The sequence below is a fragment of the Monodon monoceros genome, unplaced genomic scaffold (genome assembly GCF_005190385.1).
Source record: "Monodon monoceros isolate NGI ecotype Baffin Bay Population unplaced genomic scaffold, NGI_Narwhal_1 Super_Scaffold_5, whole genome shotgun sequence".
In the NCBI taxonomy this organism is placed as follows: domain Eukaryota; kingdom Metazoa; phylum Chordata; class Mammalia; order Artiodactyla; family Monodontidae; genus Monodon; species Monodon monoceros.
Genome location: NW_021703782.1, coordinates 8,772,515 through 8,787,762, shown reverse-complemented (window position 1 = coordinate 8,787,762; position 15,248 = coordinate 8,772,515). Strand labels below are relative to the sequence as shown.

General features: G+C 43.0%; 1 protein-coding gene across 7 annotated transcripts in view; it reads left to right on the top strand.

Moving 5' to 3' along the window:
• Positions 1-15,248, top strand: part of MSRA (methionine sulfoxide reductase A) — a 378,069-nt gene that overhangs the window by 126,664 nt on the left and 236,157 nt on the right. The window contains exon 1 of one of the 7 annotated variants that reach the window (XM_029202645.1): positions 9,620-9,783. The exons of the other annotated variants lie outside the window; for them this stretch is intronic. Coding sequence (XP_029058478.1) covers positions 9,663-9,783 — 121 coding nt within the window. The 5' untranslated portion in view covers positions 9,620-9,662. Of the gene's footprint in view, positions 1-9,619; positions 9,784-15,248 lie in introns of those variants that run through there. 7 annotated transcript variants of the gene reach the window in all.

The following is a 15,248-nucleotide window of genomic DNA, read 5'->3' as shown; positions in this document are numbered from 1 at the left end:
ATGAAGAGATCTAGATTCAGAAAAGTTAGGTGATATGTCGAAGGACATACACAGCTGTAGGCCATACAACTCATAATTGTGTGCAGCCAAGATTCCTACCTAGGTCTTCCCGCTCCAAATCCCATGCTCAAATCACACAGAAAATAGCCAGAGTTTATCACCCAGCCTATGAACGAAGAGAAAGCAAGGATGAACCAAGGGAAAGACAGTAAATGATGTTGAATAAAACATTTGTATGCATAGCCTTATGATTTTTATTGCAGGGCTATGACCTGATTTTTAACTGTTCTTTCCTTGTGTCTTCTGCTTTTTGTAAATATTCCCAACATTTACCATGAAATCCTCTACCTGAAGGCTGCTGTCCTCTTCTGCATGGCCCCTGTTCCCCTCTCATCTCTGGAGATTGGCTGTGCCCTTAGTGATTGGGAGTCCCCCTGTGGACAGTTGGTGATTGAGGGGGTACAGCTGGCTGCAAGGGCCGGTTCATCAGAATGCATCATGACCGGGGCCTGCCAGTTATTAGAATTCATTATAAACTATTCAGAGTCCCAGGAATCTCATTTAGTTCTCACTCAGCAGCTGGAACATGCTACCAGCTGTGGATCTAGGGTATCCCCCAAGGACTTTACCTAAGCGTGGGGGGCAAATAGGTCAAATGATCCGACGATGACTGGGTGAGGGTAAAGCAGGAAAGCCTGTTTCTACCTTAGAGTAGATGTTTTGCAGATGCCATTGAAGGAATTAATTAGAGCTGTGAGCACAGTTTAGCCCTTGGCCTCTGATGGACCAAGGAACACTCCAGAGTGTCCTTGGAGGTTATTGGAGAGAGGGAACAGAGAAGGGAGAGAAGTAAACAAAGGGAGAGTGAAGAGAGTTGTACATGCTACCTTTTCCATCAAGATCTGGCCCCTGATTGCCTTCCACGACCTCACATCTGGTCCTCGGGTGCTCTGCCTCTTAGAGCTTTGCTGTAGGGCAAGGGTTGGAAAACTTTCCTATGAAGGTGCGAGTGGCAAATATTATAGGGTTTGCAGGCCTTACAGTCTCTGTCACAACTACTCCTCTCTGCTATTGCAGAGTGAAAGCAGCCATAGACAATAAAGAGATGAATGAGTGTGGTTGTGTGCCAATAAAACTTTATTTAATGACATTCAGTTTTGAATTTCATATAATTTGCGTGTGTCACAAAATTTTTTCTTCTTGATTGTTTTTCAGTCATTAAAAAAATATAAAAACTACTCTTGGTTCATGGGTCACCCCAAAACACGTGGCAGGCTTTGGCTGGCGGGCCTTAGTTTGCCACCTCTTGTTCTAGAACTAATTAAGTAGCAGTCGTTTACATTTTGGTAAAACTGTCACTGTGTCGGTTCTCCCGGAAGCACTGACAGTGTAAGCCTTTAACTTCAGGTGAAAGGTTTTGTCACCTCCTAAAGGGATTTTGGGCAGCTGTGGCTATGATGGTGGTGGGGTGGGAGAGGTGATGCCAGGGGGATACCTGCCTCCACGTAAAAGAAGGTCAGTCCTGCTGTGCTCCTGTGTCTCCTCAGTGAAATTGGTAGATTTAAATCCTATATGTCATTTATCTTTGAGCTCGGTATAGAGAAAATGGTCTTGCTTTGGTTTTTGTAAAAATACCAGGCTTAGATCTTTTTGTGTGAGCTGTCATCAGTCATTGTGATTGTTGATCTTGTAAATTCATGCTTTTTAGTGCTGGCAGAAGGATTGCTTTTGTTTCTGAACAAGTTCATGCAGTGTTTCTTTCAATAGGGACTTGCACTGAATTTCAACTTTAGCTATAGTTTTCATCTCAACTGGATTTTCAAGACATGGGCAACTGCCCTTATGCTACAGAGGAGTGCTTTGGAATCCTTTTGGTGTCAAAATAAAAAAAATCATCACCAAGACCAGCGTCAAGTGGCTTCCTCTAGGAGTTCTATGGTTTCAGGTCTTACATTCAAATCTTTAATGCATTTTGAGTTGATTTTTGTGTATGGTGTAAAATAAGGGTCCTGTATCATTCTTTTGCATGTGGCTGTCCAGTTTTTCCAATACCATTTACTGAAGATACTATCCTTTACCTAGTTTATATGCTTGACTCCTTTGTTATAAATTATTTGACCACATATGTGGGGGTTTATTTCTGGGCTCTTTATTCTGTTTCATTGACCTATGTGTCTGTTTTTATGCCAAGATCATACTGTGTTGATTATTAGAGCTTTTTAATGTAGTTCAAAATCAGGACATGTGATGCCTCCAGCTTTGTTCTTCTTATTCAAGATTGCTTTGGTTGTTTAGGGTCTTTTGTGGTTTCCACACAAATTTTAGGATTGTTTATTCTATTTCTGTGAAAAATGCCTTTAGAATTTTGAGAGAATTGCATTGAATCTGTAGATTGCTTTGGGTAGTGTGGACACTTTAGCAATATTAATTCTTCCATTTCATGATCATGAAATATCATGATCATGTGTCTTCAGTTTCTTTCATCAATATCTTAAAGTTTTCAGTGTATGGATTTTGTTTTGGCTATTTTAAGTCTTTTGATTTTCCATATAAATTTTAGAATTAACTTGTCAATTTCTACAAAAGCTTCCTGAGGTTTTCATCAGCATCATGTTGAACTATAGATTAATTTGGGGAGAATGGACATCTTAAGGATACCAAGTCTTTCAATCCACAACCATGGTCTAGTTCTCCATTTATTTAGATATTATTTAATTCTCTCACTGTTTCATGGTACAGGTGTTACACATATTTTGTTAAAAATCTACCTAAGTATTTCATGTTATTAGATGCTTTGTAAAAATATTACTTTTTTCATTCTATTTATTTGTTGCAACTATATAGAAATAGTTTATTTTTGATATTGTCCTAGTATTCTATGATCTTGATAAACTTAATTATTAATACAAAGAAGTTTCTTGATAGATACCTTGGGATTTTTTATTTACACAATGACGTTGGCATATACAGATAGTTTTTTCTTTTTTTTCCCTTTTGGTATGCTAGGTGTAGGTTGCTTGTAGATATTCTTTATCAAATTCTGTTCCTAGTTTACTGAGAATTAAAAAAAATCATGAATAGGTGCTGAATTGTGTCAAGTGCTTTTTTAGCTTCTATTGAGATGATCATTTTTTTTCCTCTTTGTTAACATAAATTACATTGATTGCATTTTTTGAATGTTAAAACAACTTTCAATTCCTTGGATGAACCCCATTTGCCATGATTATTATACTTTTAAAATATAGTCCTGAACTAAATGTTTATTAAAAATATTTATTGGGCTTCCCTGGTGGCGCAGTGGTTGAGAGTCTGCCTGCCGATGCAGGGGACACGGGTTCATGCCTCAGTCCGGGAAGATCCCACATGCTGCGGAGCGGCTGAGCCTGTGAGCCATGGCCACTGAGCCTGCGTGTCCGGAGCCTGTGCTCCGCAACGGGAGAGGCCACAACAGTGAGAGGCCCGCATACCGGGGGAAAAAAAAAAATATATATATATATATATATATATATATGTATTTATTATTTTTGAGCCTATGTTCATAAAGGGAAATTTGTCTATAGTTTTCTATTTTTATTAAGTTTTTTCATTAATCAATTTATTTATTTATTTATTTTGGCTGCGCCAGGTCTGCCTTGTGGCACGCGGGCTTCTCTAGTTTTGGTGCGCGGGCTCTAGAGTGCATGGGCTCAGTGGTTGTGGCACGTGGGCTTAGTTGTGGTACGTGGGATCTTAGTTCCCTGATCAGGGATCGAACCTGGGCCCCCTGCATTGGGAGCACGGAGTCTTAACCACTGGACCACCTGGGAAGTCCCTGTCTATAGTTTTCTGTGTCTTTTTCTGGTTTTGTTATCGGGGTAATGCTGGACTCATAAAATCAGCTGTGAAAGTTCCCTTCTCCTCTATTTCTTTTTAAATTTTTTAACCATTAAAGAAAAAAATTGAAGTATAGTCAATTTACAATGTTCTGTTAGTTTCAGGTGTACCTTCTCTATTTTTGAAGGAATTTACGTAGGATTGGTATTGTCTCTTCCTTAAATGTATCTAGAATTTCCCAGTGAAACTATATGAGCCTGGAGTTTTCTATTTCAGATTTTTCCATTTCTTTTGTCAGTTTTGATAATTTGTAGCTTTCGAGGTATGTTACTAATTTATTGCCTCTCAGCTCTGAATACATCATTCTGAGTATGCTCTGTGATAAACAAAGGAATTTCTGTAGTATTTTTCCTTTACTGTGAGCATGGTGTTACGCTGTTTCAGTAGAGGGCGCTGGGGAGACTTTGTGAAAGGAGGAGCCTCTCCTGCTGTTTCTGGTGTGGCCTGGGTTGGCGGGGTGTGTGTGTGGGCCTCTAGTGGAGCCTGCCTCAGCCACTGGCCCAGAACTCAGTCCCTCTGTGACTTTATAGTCTTTTCCTGGTGATAACTTTTCTGCAGCCCTCTTGACAAGGAGCCTCTGTGCTGTCCACGTACTCTCAGAGTCCCTGCAGTTGCTCTCAGGCTCCTGGGTGCCTGGATCCCATTGTACACTCATGCCACTGGGTTCTGATCACCTACATTCTGAAAGGTAGCCTGTTGTTTGCCCTGCATCTCCAGATAAGCTCTGGCCTACAAACCAGTGAACTTCTCTGCTATCCAGTGGCTTAACTGCACCTTCTCCAAGAACGTTTGTATCCTTCCAAGTCTGTCCTTCCTTAGGTATGTTCAGTCCTCAGGTAGCATAGAGTTTCCTTAGATTATATAGTTACTTTTTAATTATGGTTAATATTCTCTATGTTAGACTTCCACTGTTTGACCTACTGTGTGGTTTCCATCTCGTGATTGGACCCAGACCACTACACAGGAATTTCTTGTAAGCACTACTTGGGTTGAGACTTTTTGTGATCTGTGGATTTTGTCCTCATTTCAAGAAGGGTAGGAGATATTGCTACGTATTCAACTGGTATTTTTCCTCCTCCCCTCACTCACCCCACCCCCCATGTGCTTTAATCTGAGATTTAACTAAAGTGACGGGGTGGGGGAGACCAAGAGTGTGGTGAGTAATATTTCTGTAAGAACTGAAATTCAACAAACAGTGAGCCAGGAACATGGTTTCCTATGTCACTGAAATGACTAGCTCAAGCTTGACCCTTCCCGTGTCTCATGGTGGTTAGCAGAGATATTTGAAATTTCTTTTTTTTAAATTAAAAATGTTTTTTTAATTTTATTTTTTGGCTGCACCACACAGCACATGGGATCCTAGTTCCCCAGCCAGGTATTGAACCCGCTCCCACTGCATTGGAAGCATGGAGTCTTAACCACTGGACCGCCAGGGAAGTCCCTGGAATTTCTTAATGCACAGTAAGGATCCTTCTATTTTGCTGCCTGGGATACAGGTACTATGACCTTAAACTGCTATGGATGCAGTGTCCAAGGCTAATTAAAAACCAGGTGTAATATCAGCAACAATTTTCATTTTTAGCTTTTATTTTGATTCCCACGGAAAAGGGGAAAAACTGTGTTTCTTATAGGTACCACTGTGGGTAAAAATAATCCAGTTGTCTTCTTACTTCCATCTAGTCAAAGAAAAAAGCCCCCCAATGCAAGCAAACAACCAATCAAACAACCAGGCAAACAACCAAGGAAAACCCCATCAAAATACAGAAGATTTTCTCCATTGCAGTTAAGGGCTTTGGCATGAATTTAAATTTAGCTTCCCTGGGAATTTTGGAAAAACATTTTTCTTCATTGTTTTTTTAAGTGCTATGAGGCAGAGGTATAACTTCTCCAAATAAAACAGCACGAAAAGCAACTAACAATCCTCTGGATGATGCAAATGAATAAAAATTGCCTGAATTATTGCAGAAGTGCTGAAAGCCTTACTCTGGTATTTTATACACTCTTCCTAGACTTTAGTGGTTTAGGAACGCCTGTTTTAGCAATCCCAGCACACTAGAGAACAAGTAGGTAGAAAAATAAAATTACATAGAGGGAGTCTCCAAGTTAGAAATGGATCATCTTCCAGGGGTTGATTTGTAAATCAGTTAGACTGGAAATGCCTTTTTCCTTTATAAAGGTGAAAGTTTTATATAGCTTTATAAAAGATGGTTTGAGTTCCTGCCGTATAATCAGTAGTTGTCCTTTGCTAAAACTTACGTTATTTCCCCTTTATTAGAACATGTTATTAGTTATCTACTGCTATATAATCAATTATCCCCAAAGGTAGCAGCTTAAAAGAACAATCATTTATTATCTCACAGTGTTTTGGGGGGGGCTGGTGGGTAGGGAATCTGGGTGTGGCTTAGCTGGGTGGCCCTGAAGCCGGGCCCCATGAAGCTGGAATCAAGATGTCAGCTGTGTTGCATCTTCTGAAGGCTCAACTTCAGGAGGATCTGTGCTCTAGCTCTCTGAGGCCTGCCAACAAGTGAGCTTGAGAGCAATCCTTTCCCAGTTGAGCCTTCAGATGAGACTACAGCCCCAGCCAGCACCTTGATTCCAACTTGTAGGAGACCCTGAGCCAGAACTACCCAGCTTTACACCCTCAGCTGTGATGATACCACTGAATTTAACTTGTACGTAGCCTTTGAGCAGTGAGATTTCCTCCTCTTTTGGGGGAAAAAAAATCTCCTTTCTACAGTGATGAATAAAGTGGAGATTTCTTTCTATGGTCAAGTTAGTAGCTGGACAGAAATGTTTTCTTTTGTCCAGATGTAGCTTACAGCCAACTTGGCTGGTGTGAAAGCGTGTGTTCTTAGTGTTGTAGGGTAGAACTTAGAATGTATTTTCGCGCTGAGACAGTATCTCATAAACGGTGGTTAGAATCCTAGAAAGAGTTATATTTGAGACTCATTATAGGTTGAGTAGGCCCTTGTGGGCTAGCTCACCACCATTTATAACAGCATGTTCATGAGAAAATGGATTCTATATCCCAGATGTCCATCTCTTAAACATGCTTTTGAAATGTGACTCATTTTAAAGTTGGGGACTTGCCTGTATTTCATTAGCTCCTCTCCAGCTACCTTCCACACAATAGTTTACATTTTGAGCTATCAGCCTTTTGGGAAGATAAAGTGGCAGAAAATAGACATGACTATAATTTACTCCTAGCACTAAGAGCCTGGCAGACCTATCAAGGAATAATTTTACTCAAAATCAGATTTTCTGCAGGGCCTGCACTGAAGTCCCTTTATAGTTGAGTTATACGAGGTCACAGTCATCTCCTTTTGTAGAATTCTAGGGTCTTAATCAGGTCCTTCCACAATCACTCGATAAGATTTAGTACATGAGAATGTACTAAAATGAGAAATATTCTTGGCTTGCTTTATATCCCCACCACCCACAACCCATATCTCTACGAAGCTGATGGCCTTCCAGCTGGGAGAGACCATCATTCAGGCCCTGGGTGGGCTCAGTGGAAGGCTGCTTGCCTTGGCCTCCCACGTGCTTGATATTTTCAGACACGACTCTCATTTTATTCAGCAGTGCTCCAGTCAGTCATTAGAGAATTCATCCCGGAATCAGCCCATCACTTGAATATCCAAGGATATGCTTGAGCCCATATTCAAGGAAGATAACCCAATAGGCTTTGCTCTGCCCCCTCTAGTCCCTGTCCCTTCATTAAGTCAGGTGACCAAAAGCATGTTTGAAGAGCCACCCTGTCTCCACTGAGCTTCCCTGAGTTAAGATGTTCAGTTTTATGTCACTCTTTCATGGTAGACAAGTATAAAAAGCATCATAAAATGACTTTCTGTGTCATTTGTAGAACTGTAGTTGAAGATTTTGTCCATCATATTTCCTAATATGAATATGCACTGGGTTGACAGATGCCCCTTAATCAGCCATGTGACCAAACCTGCTCTCTCAGGACACCAGTCCTTGGGGGACATCTTCAAAGTGGACGAGCTACGTGTGCTGTTGCTCTAGTAAGAGCCGAATTCAAGAAAATTTCACCGGCTTTTTGGAAATCAGTGGAAGGTTTCACAGTAAAAACTTGATTTATCTTTTTTTTTTTGAGGGCAATATAGAATGTTTCAACCGCTTTTAAAATTATGAATGGTGAGCATAATTCCTGTTCAGTAAATCTAAAATAGATTTTCAAATATCCTTGTCTTCTGTTGTGGAGAAAAATTACAAGGGAGAGAGAAACAGAAAGGATGAGAAACAGGAGGGACAGAGAAATAATTAAAATACATACCAAATTCCAGAAAGGCAAAGTACTGCTCATGTACCAGTCTGCTTGCCTCCCTCCCTGCTTTCTTCCCTTCCTCCCTCACTTTATCTTTCTCTATCTGCCTCCTTTCTTCCCTCCTCCCCTCCCTCTCTCTTCTTTCCTATAAAATAAAGTCAAACCTAGAAATACCTTTTATTTTTAGGTAAATAATATTTTAATACCATCTAAAATTTGTAATGGTTGATCCTCTTAAAATCCTTTTCCTTTTGAAAGGAGGACAATTAACATACTGCTTGGAGAAGGCAGATCAATTTCAGAGAGGAAATGGAGTGATAACTATCTTGAGGCCTTTTAAGATACTATGAACTATCCAGAATTTTAAAGCCTGGTAGCAGTTCTGCTGCTTTGAGATACAAGTGGAATCATCTTGGCTGTTGGTCCTGAGCCTGGATAAAATGTAAGCATCAGCCTGATCTGAGCCCAGGGGCTGATTGCCTGCCACTGGCCACTCATGCGTCTCAGCAATGCCCTCAGCCCTGGGAAGAGGCTCTCAGGCTGCAGGTGTAATCACGGGGTAGCAAAGACTGGGGACATTTAAAATGTTTTTTATTTCTATTTTCAAGGAAGTAATGTATCACATGGAACAAAATTCAAAAGGTAGAAATAGAATATTAAAAAAAGAAATTGTAGCATATTATACACATTATCTTGCCTGTTGAGTTTTTCCCCCAATTAACACTGCATCTTGTAGATAGTTCTATGTCTTTACCTATAGAGTTACCTCATTCTTTATAATGGTGCATATTGTTCCACATTATAGACTATTTTATGTAAAAGGTTGGTGCCAGTCTCTTTACAAACAATCCTGAAATGACTGTCTTTGCACATGAACAAAATGTATTGTAGGAGCTAATCGGTGATGAATCTTGTTAATGGTCAGTGTTAATGTTCCATCTCCTTATCAATATTTTATTCCCCTCAGACTCTTCTGTCTCTTTCTCCTTACCACCACCAACAGTAATAACTTAATAAATTGAAAATGTATTGATTTAAATGGAAGTCAAATTGACATCCATGTTTATATCCATGACTGTTCCTCTTTCTTTCTAATTAAAGTACCGTATTTAGCTGTATCTCCTTCATTTCTAATGTCAAAAGATAATTGAGACAAGTTCCCTGTAAGGCTTGTAACAACATATTCCATTTTTGATTAGGAGCTTCCACTTAGAAATAAAGTCATAATTCATTTTCAGGAAAGAACAGGCACAGAAAGCAGATAGGCCTGGCCTTACCCTGGTGCCGGCCTGTGTGGTGTGCTGAGGAGGATCTTGTGGGGGAAAGACTGGTGTTGGTCTGGGACAGATTGCAAGGGGAGGTCTGGCCCGTCAGGCACAGCTGAGCAGAGGGCCCGGTCATTTATCACTGTCACGGGGGTGGAGACGGGGGAAGGGGAGTCACTGGACCATTCCTGCCCATCGGCGGCCTGACAGCAGACGCGCTTCACTCAACTTCCAGGCAGATGCTGCACCGTCAAGGGGCTCTTTCCTGCTGGAGGCCGCTGACCTGGTCACAAGGAATGAGGAAGGAGACCACGGCTTGCTACGGCGCTTTGCTCAAGCCCTGCGCCGCTTCCTCTCAGGGTGTGTATACAGTGTGTGTAAGAGCATAATCAGTGGTCTTAGAGGCATACACCGAGGCTCCAAAGTGTTACTAGACTCTGATGATGGGATGAGAGCATACCTCTGTGGGGCTCATGCTTTAATTACATTTCCAGGACTTGGATGCTCTGCACAGCGCTGATTATTTTCATACGGGCAAACGCTGTAGTAGACGTGGAGGGGACTAAAGCAACGCAAGCCGGGGACACCAAGTCTTTGAAGGGCGACGATTTTTACAACAGTACTAAAAAGTATGATCTCTGTGTGATCCTTTATAGATACATTTAACATTCATCTTCAAAATCTAAAATATGTTTTAGGATCAATAGGAAACGTACCTTAGAAATCATTTTGGTGTACAGCCACCTTTATTTATTTACTTATTTATTTATTTTTGGCTGTGCTGGGTCTTCGTTGCTGCGCGTGGGCTTTCTCTAGTTGTGGCGAGCGGGGGCTACTCTTCGTTGTGGTGCGCGGGCGTCTCATTGCGGTGGCTTCTCTTGTTGTGGAGCACGGGCTCTAGGCGCGTGGGCTTCAGTAGTTCTGGCACGCGGGCTCAGTAGTTGTGGCTCACGGGCTTAGCTGCTCCGCGGCATGTGGGATCTTCCCGGACCAGGGCTCGAACCCGTGTCCCCTGCACTGGCAGGCGGATTCTTAACCACTGTGCCACCAGGGAAGTCCCTACAGCCACAGTTTTTAACACAACTGTTTTCAACACTGTTATTCACGGAGATGTCACATTCATCAAGCTGACATGTAGATTTTAATCCTTCAAGTAACCTTATTTTAAATGGAATTTCTAGTCTCAAGATTGTCTAATTTTGGTAGTCATTAGGAATTACATGTGTTAAGAGGAGGCAGGGAGATTTCATAAAAGTCAGGTGGAAATTTTTCCATCAATTAATATTATATGCTTATCACAGATGCCTAAATTAGACATGATTCTTAAATGTGGTAATTAATAACAGTATTACACGAGTGAAAATGGAATTCTTCTAAAAATGAAATGAATGATGATGGAATGCTTTTCTTGGGATAATGCAGTGTGAATGCTTTTCTTGGGATAATGCAGTGTGAATCGGGAACTCATGCTCGTCTGATAATCATGGGGTAACAGGATGTGTTAAAGAGCTGTAGGCAGTGCCGCTGACACAGGAGCCTCCGTAGGTGTACCTGGTCAGCAGCTCTAACAAGTGGGGCAGGCGTAGTGCTGGTCAGTGAAGGATGAAGAGAAGGCAGGCGTTGTCTTACTATCTTACTGCATGACCGACAGTAAGCCCAGTGCCTGGCACATAAGCCATGTTCAGTCATTGTTTCCTGAACTGTGATGTTATTTGGATGGAATATGGATCCCTGTGCCTGGACTTGCTGGAGCAGATATGTCCCCCCAACTCCCTCTGTCAGCCTTCTTTTCTCCTTCCCCCACACGCCTGCCCATGAGTTCATAAGCTCCGGAGCCCTGCGCATCTTGGTAGCAGTGGCCTCATCAGGGAATTTAATAAGGCAGTCAGGCAGCTGGGTCGAGTTGGTCCTGAAGTCCCTGAGCGTCCCCGGAGCTGTTCACCCAGGGGGCCTTGTGTTAAGGAGCAAGCGAGCGTTCAAGGTACTTAAAACCCTGGAAGGAAAAGGGTCCTCATGCCATCAAGCAGGAAGTGATCTGCTCATCGGTTTTTCTCACTTAAGAGAGTTTCAGTGGTTTCTCTTGCTCTGTCTCCTTCTCAAAGAAAACAGAGGAATGGGACTCAAAGGAAAACATTTAGATTTGTACAACTTGAAAATATACCTAATAGGATCTAGATTTCCTCTTTTGTCTTGCTATTCTCCACTTAACTCTATATTATTACTATTTCCTGACACCGTGGAAGAAACCTTTTTATGATCATACTTTTAAAATTATGAGGTAATATTGCATCTGAGGACTGTGCTACAATTTACTTCATTATCCCCCTTTTGTTGGGCCATATAGTTTTTTTATGGATTTTCACTGTTATAAACAATTCTGCTATAAACATCTTTGGAAACCTTTGCCTCACTTCTGATTATTTCCTAAGGTAGAAATAATTTAAAAGCTTTTGACATTCTTGATGCATATTGCCAGACTACTTTCCAAATAGATTGTAGCATTCCCACTTCCATAAACAGTATATGAGAAAGCCCGTGTCTCTACACCCTCATTGGTACTTGGCATTGGTTTTGTAATTTTGCCATTTTCACAAATTAAAAATAGTATCTCATTGTGTGGTTGAGCATCTACTCATGTATGTGTTTGTTATTGATATATTTAATTTTTTATGTGTAGTCTGTCTTCCTATCATTCTCCACTTTCTCTCTGGCAGTGGAATCACTGTCTTTTACAGAATCATGGAAGCCTGCTTAGGAACGTACGGAAATAATTCTGACACTGTTTTCTAGGGCATCTGGTCCACCTCCTGCCCTCTCATTGTGGGCATCCCTGTGGTCACTCTCCTTTACTCTCCTGTACCGTCTTGTGGGGACACAGCAGGATCATTCTGGGCCAGTTTTCCTTAGGAACAGGAAAGGGCTGGTGTCTGAGGCCTTGTGCACTTGGCGTTGCTGTTCCGGGTTTAGAGTCACACTCGTGGTCTTGTGCCCTGAGCAGACCTCAGAAAACACAGCAGGCACATCACGAAAAGTAAAAATGTCCTCTGCGTGCATAATGCTTTATTTTTAAAACATACTTTCATCCTCAGCTCACTCTCCTGGCCGGAAATTTCCTCTTAGGATTTCTCTCAATAAATTTGTTGATTAAATGGATCTCCTTGAGTGTAGGGTCTATGAAGTTTATCTTTCTTCCCACAGCAGCTGGTACCTGGCACATACTAAACACGTAACTGCTAGTGGGTCTGAGCCGTAAGCTCCACCATTTGGAGCTGATGCCTCACCAAACGTGTCCTCACTGAGGCTGAGCCCAGCCTTGCTCTGCCCTGTCCTGCTCCGTCACTGTGCCATTCGGGCTGTGCTGCAGGGGGACCCCGGAGGCGCAAGGCTGCCTGAGCCCGAGGAATCACCACCTTCACTGGCCAAGAGCTGGTCTTCAGTTTGTTGTCCCTGGAGCAAAGGGAAAAGGCATTAACTGGAGGAAGGACAGCGGCTGGGGCATAAGGATAAAATCCTCAATGACAGGTGAATTTTTGTTTTAGTGCTACAATCTGAAATGTTCTCATCTGATTTTCCTGCCTTTTCCATCACGTATTTTTTGCTTTTAGGGCGGCTCCCACTTAGATACACAGTCACTGGTCACCATGGGAGGAAGGCAGTGCGGGCTGGCCCTCCTCACCCCCTGGAGCTCTGAGGGGAGCGCTCGTCTCCAGGTGTTCACAGTAGTGGGGGACCTTCGTCTCATTCGTGCCGTTGCCTTTGCTGGGGACTCCTCTCCAGCCTCTCCTAGCCACAGACTCCACCTGCCTCCAGTCGTGTACCTCACCAATCGGTAGGAAGGACTCCAGCTTCCTTGGACACAGGATGGGTGGAGAGCAGAGGTCGGCCCTCCCCGTAACTTGCCCACCGCCATGTAACTTCCCCCCTCCCCCTCCTCACATACAGAGTACACCCTGGATTAACATTCACCTTAAAACACCGTAGCCAAAGTAACAGGCACTGTAAGGAACAAAAATATGATAGAAGCACAGTGCCTCTGGGCAGAGGGGGCCAGAAGCATCATCGCCTGCCCTCTCCCAGTGCACCTGTCCTATATTTGGGTGACTGGGCTGCAGGTGCATCCCCAGAACTCCTGCTGCCCTTTCTTTCCAAATCAACAGTCATCAGTTCATCCTTACAGCGCTGTGAAGGGCACCTTGGCAGGACCAGGGCCCAGGATGCTTAGTCAGTGTGATCAAAGGACCCTCTGCTGGAGACAGAGCCTCGTCCAAGGCTTAGGCTTGTGGGCCAGATATGAACCCGCCTTAGTTCCAGTCTGACTTGTCCTTGAGACACCAGGGATTTGGGATCTAGAGAAAGAGCCACAAGGAAACAGACAAGGGGAGGGACTGTGAGACCATGTTTGGTTTGGGGGCCTGACAGATTTGTGTTACCTTATTCGTGAAATAAATGCACTCTTACTCCAGCCCCAAACTGAACCTAATCACCGATGAGCTTCATAGCGGCGTGAATGACTGATAGTAACACAGGACGAGTATGTGTTGGGTTTTGTGGGGTGAATAACATGACAGGGAGGGGCAGGCACCACTAGATGGTCTGCAGCTCTGAGGCTTCAGTCCAATATACAGCTGTTCCAGTCCTGGGATGATTTTGCGCCCAGCAGTGGACCTGGACTCCCAGGACAGCAGCAGCAGTTCCTGGGATCTCCAATTAGGTGGTGTCGCCATGGTCACCTACACTGGAGGGGCTTGGCCCTACAGGAGAATCCTGAGGACCTGGGGGCCCACCCTCCAGTCCCCCACTTCCCTGCCATTTACCTATAAGTCCCTCCGACAGCCTTACCCAGAAGATAGGAATTTTAGCTCTCAGCTTGAGCACAGGACGTGGTGCTAATCACCGGTTGGTTTATGTCTGCATTTGCATTATTGCAGGTGCATTATTGAACTGTTTTATTGTATTTTTCTGAAGGAAGAAAACAGTCATAAAGTCTGAAGTGCATTAGACATTCATAAAACAAAACAAAACAAGCAACAGCGTCAGTATCATCTTCTAAAGCTTTTTAAGTGCCCCCCAAATCCCCTTCAAAATCTCTCCGATAGTTGACTTTGACCCAATCGTGCTCTAATTAACCTCGCTGCTCCTCGAGCACTGGGCTTTCAAGATAAATGGAAATCTGTTCCTCGTCCTCACATGCCCTTGACCGAGGACACGTCATGGCCATCAGTAGAGGTTGTCTTCCTGGAGCGTGGGGCTTTAGAACATGCTCCCACGGAGCCCAACCAGCCAGATGGGAGGTGTCCACCCTGCTGTGGCCAGGCAACAGATGCCCCTGTCACAGACCCCCTCCTGTTTCCGTGTCATGCTCTGCTGGTAATCAATAGTTAGTGCCCAGTCAATGAGTGACTTTTCTGTTTAGTCAGTTTGATTGTTTCTGTGGTGAAATGTGCCACCAATTTTGAAAAAAAAATGACAAATGCTGATTACGTTCCCAGGTGAGTCTCCCCACCCCCAGTCTTATTTGACCTTTAGAATATGTTTAAAGGGTCTCTGGTTCTTTGGCCCCCAAGTCCTGTACTTGCCTCAGCAGAGTTTCAATGGGAAAATGCCCTCGGTTTGCAGGACTGGCACTGCCATTGCTTGGTTTTTAAAAACTCCGCGTTCTCTCCTCATGGAATGGAAAGTAGCGCTCAGATTTTCCTCCATTCTTTTATCAGTAAAGCTGTGTAGAGTTTTGGAGATTTTCAAAGAGTCTTTTTAAAAATTGCCCTGTATTTTGTAGAAATGAGAAAGAAAATGGCTTTTCTTTGTACCATCTTTCTGTTCTATTC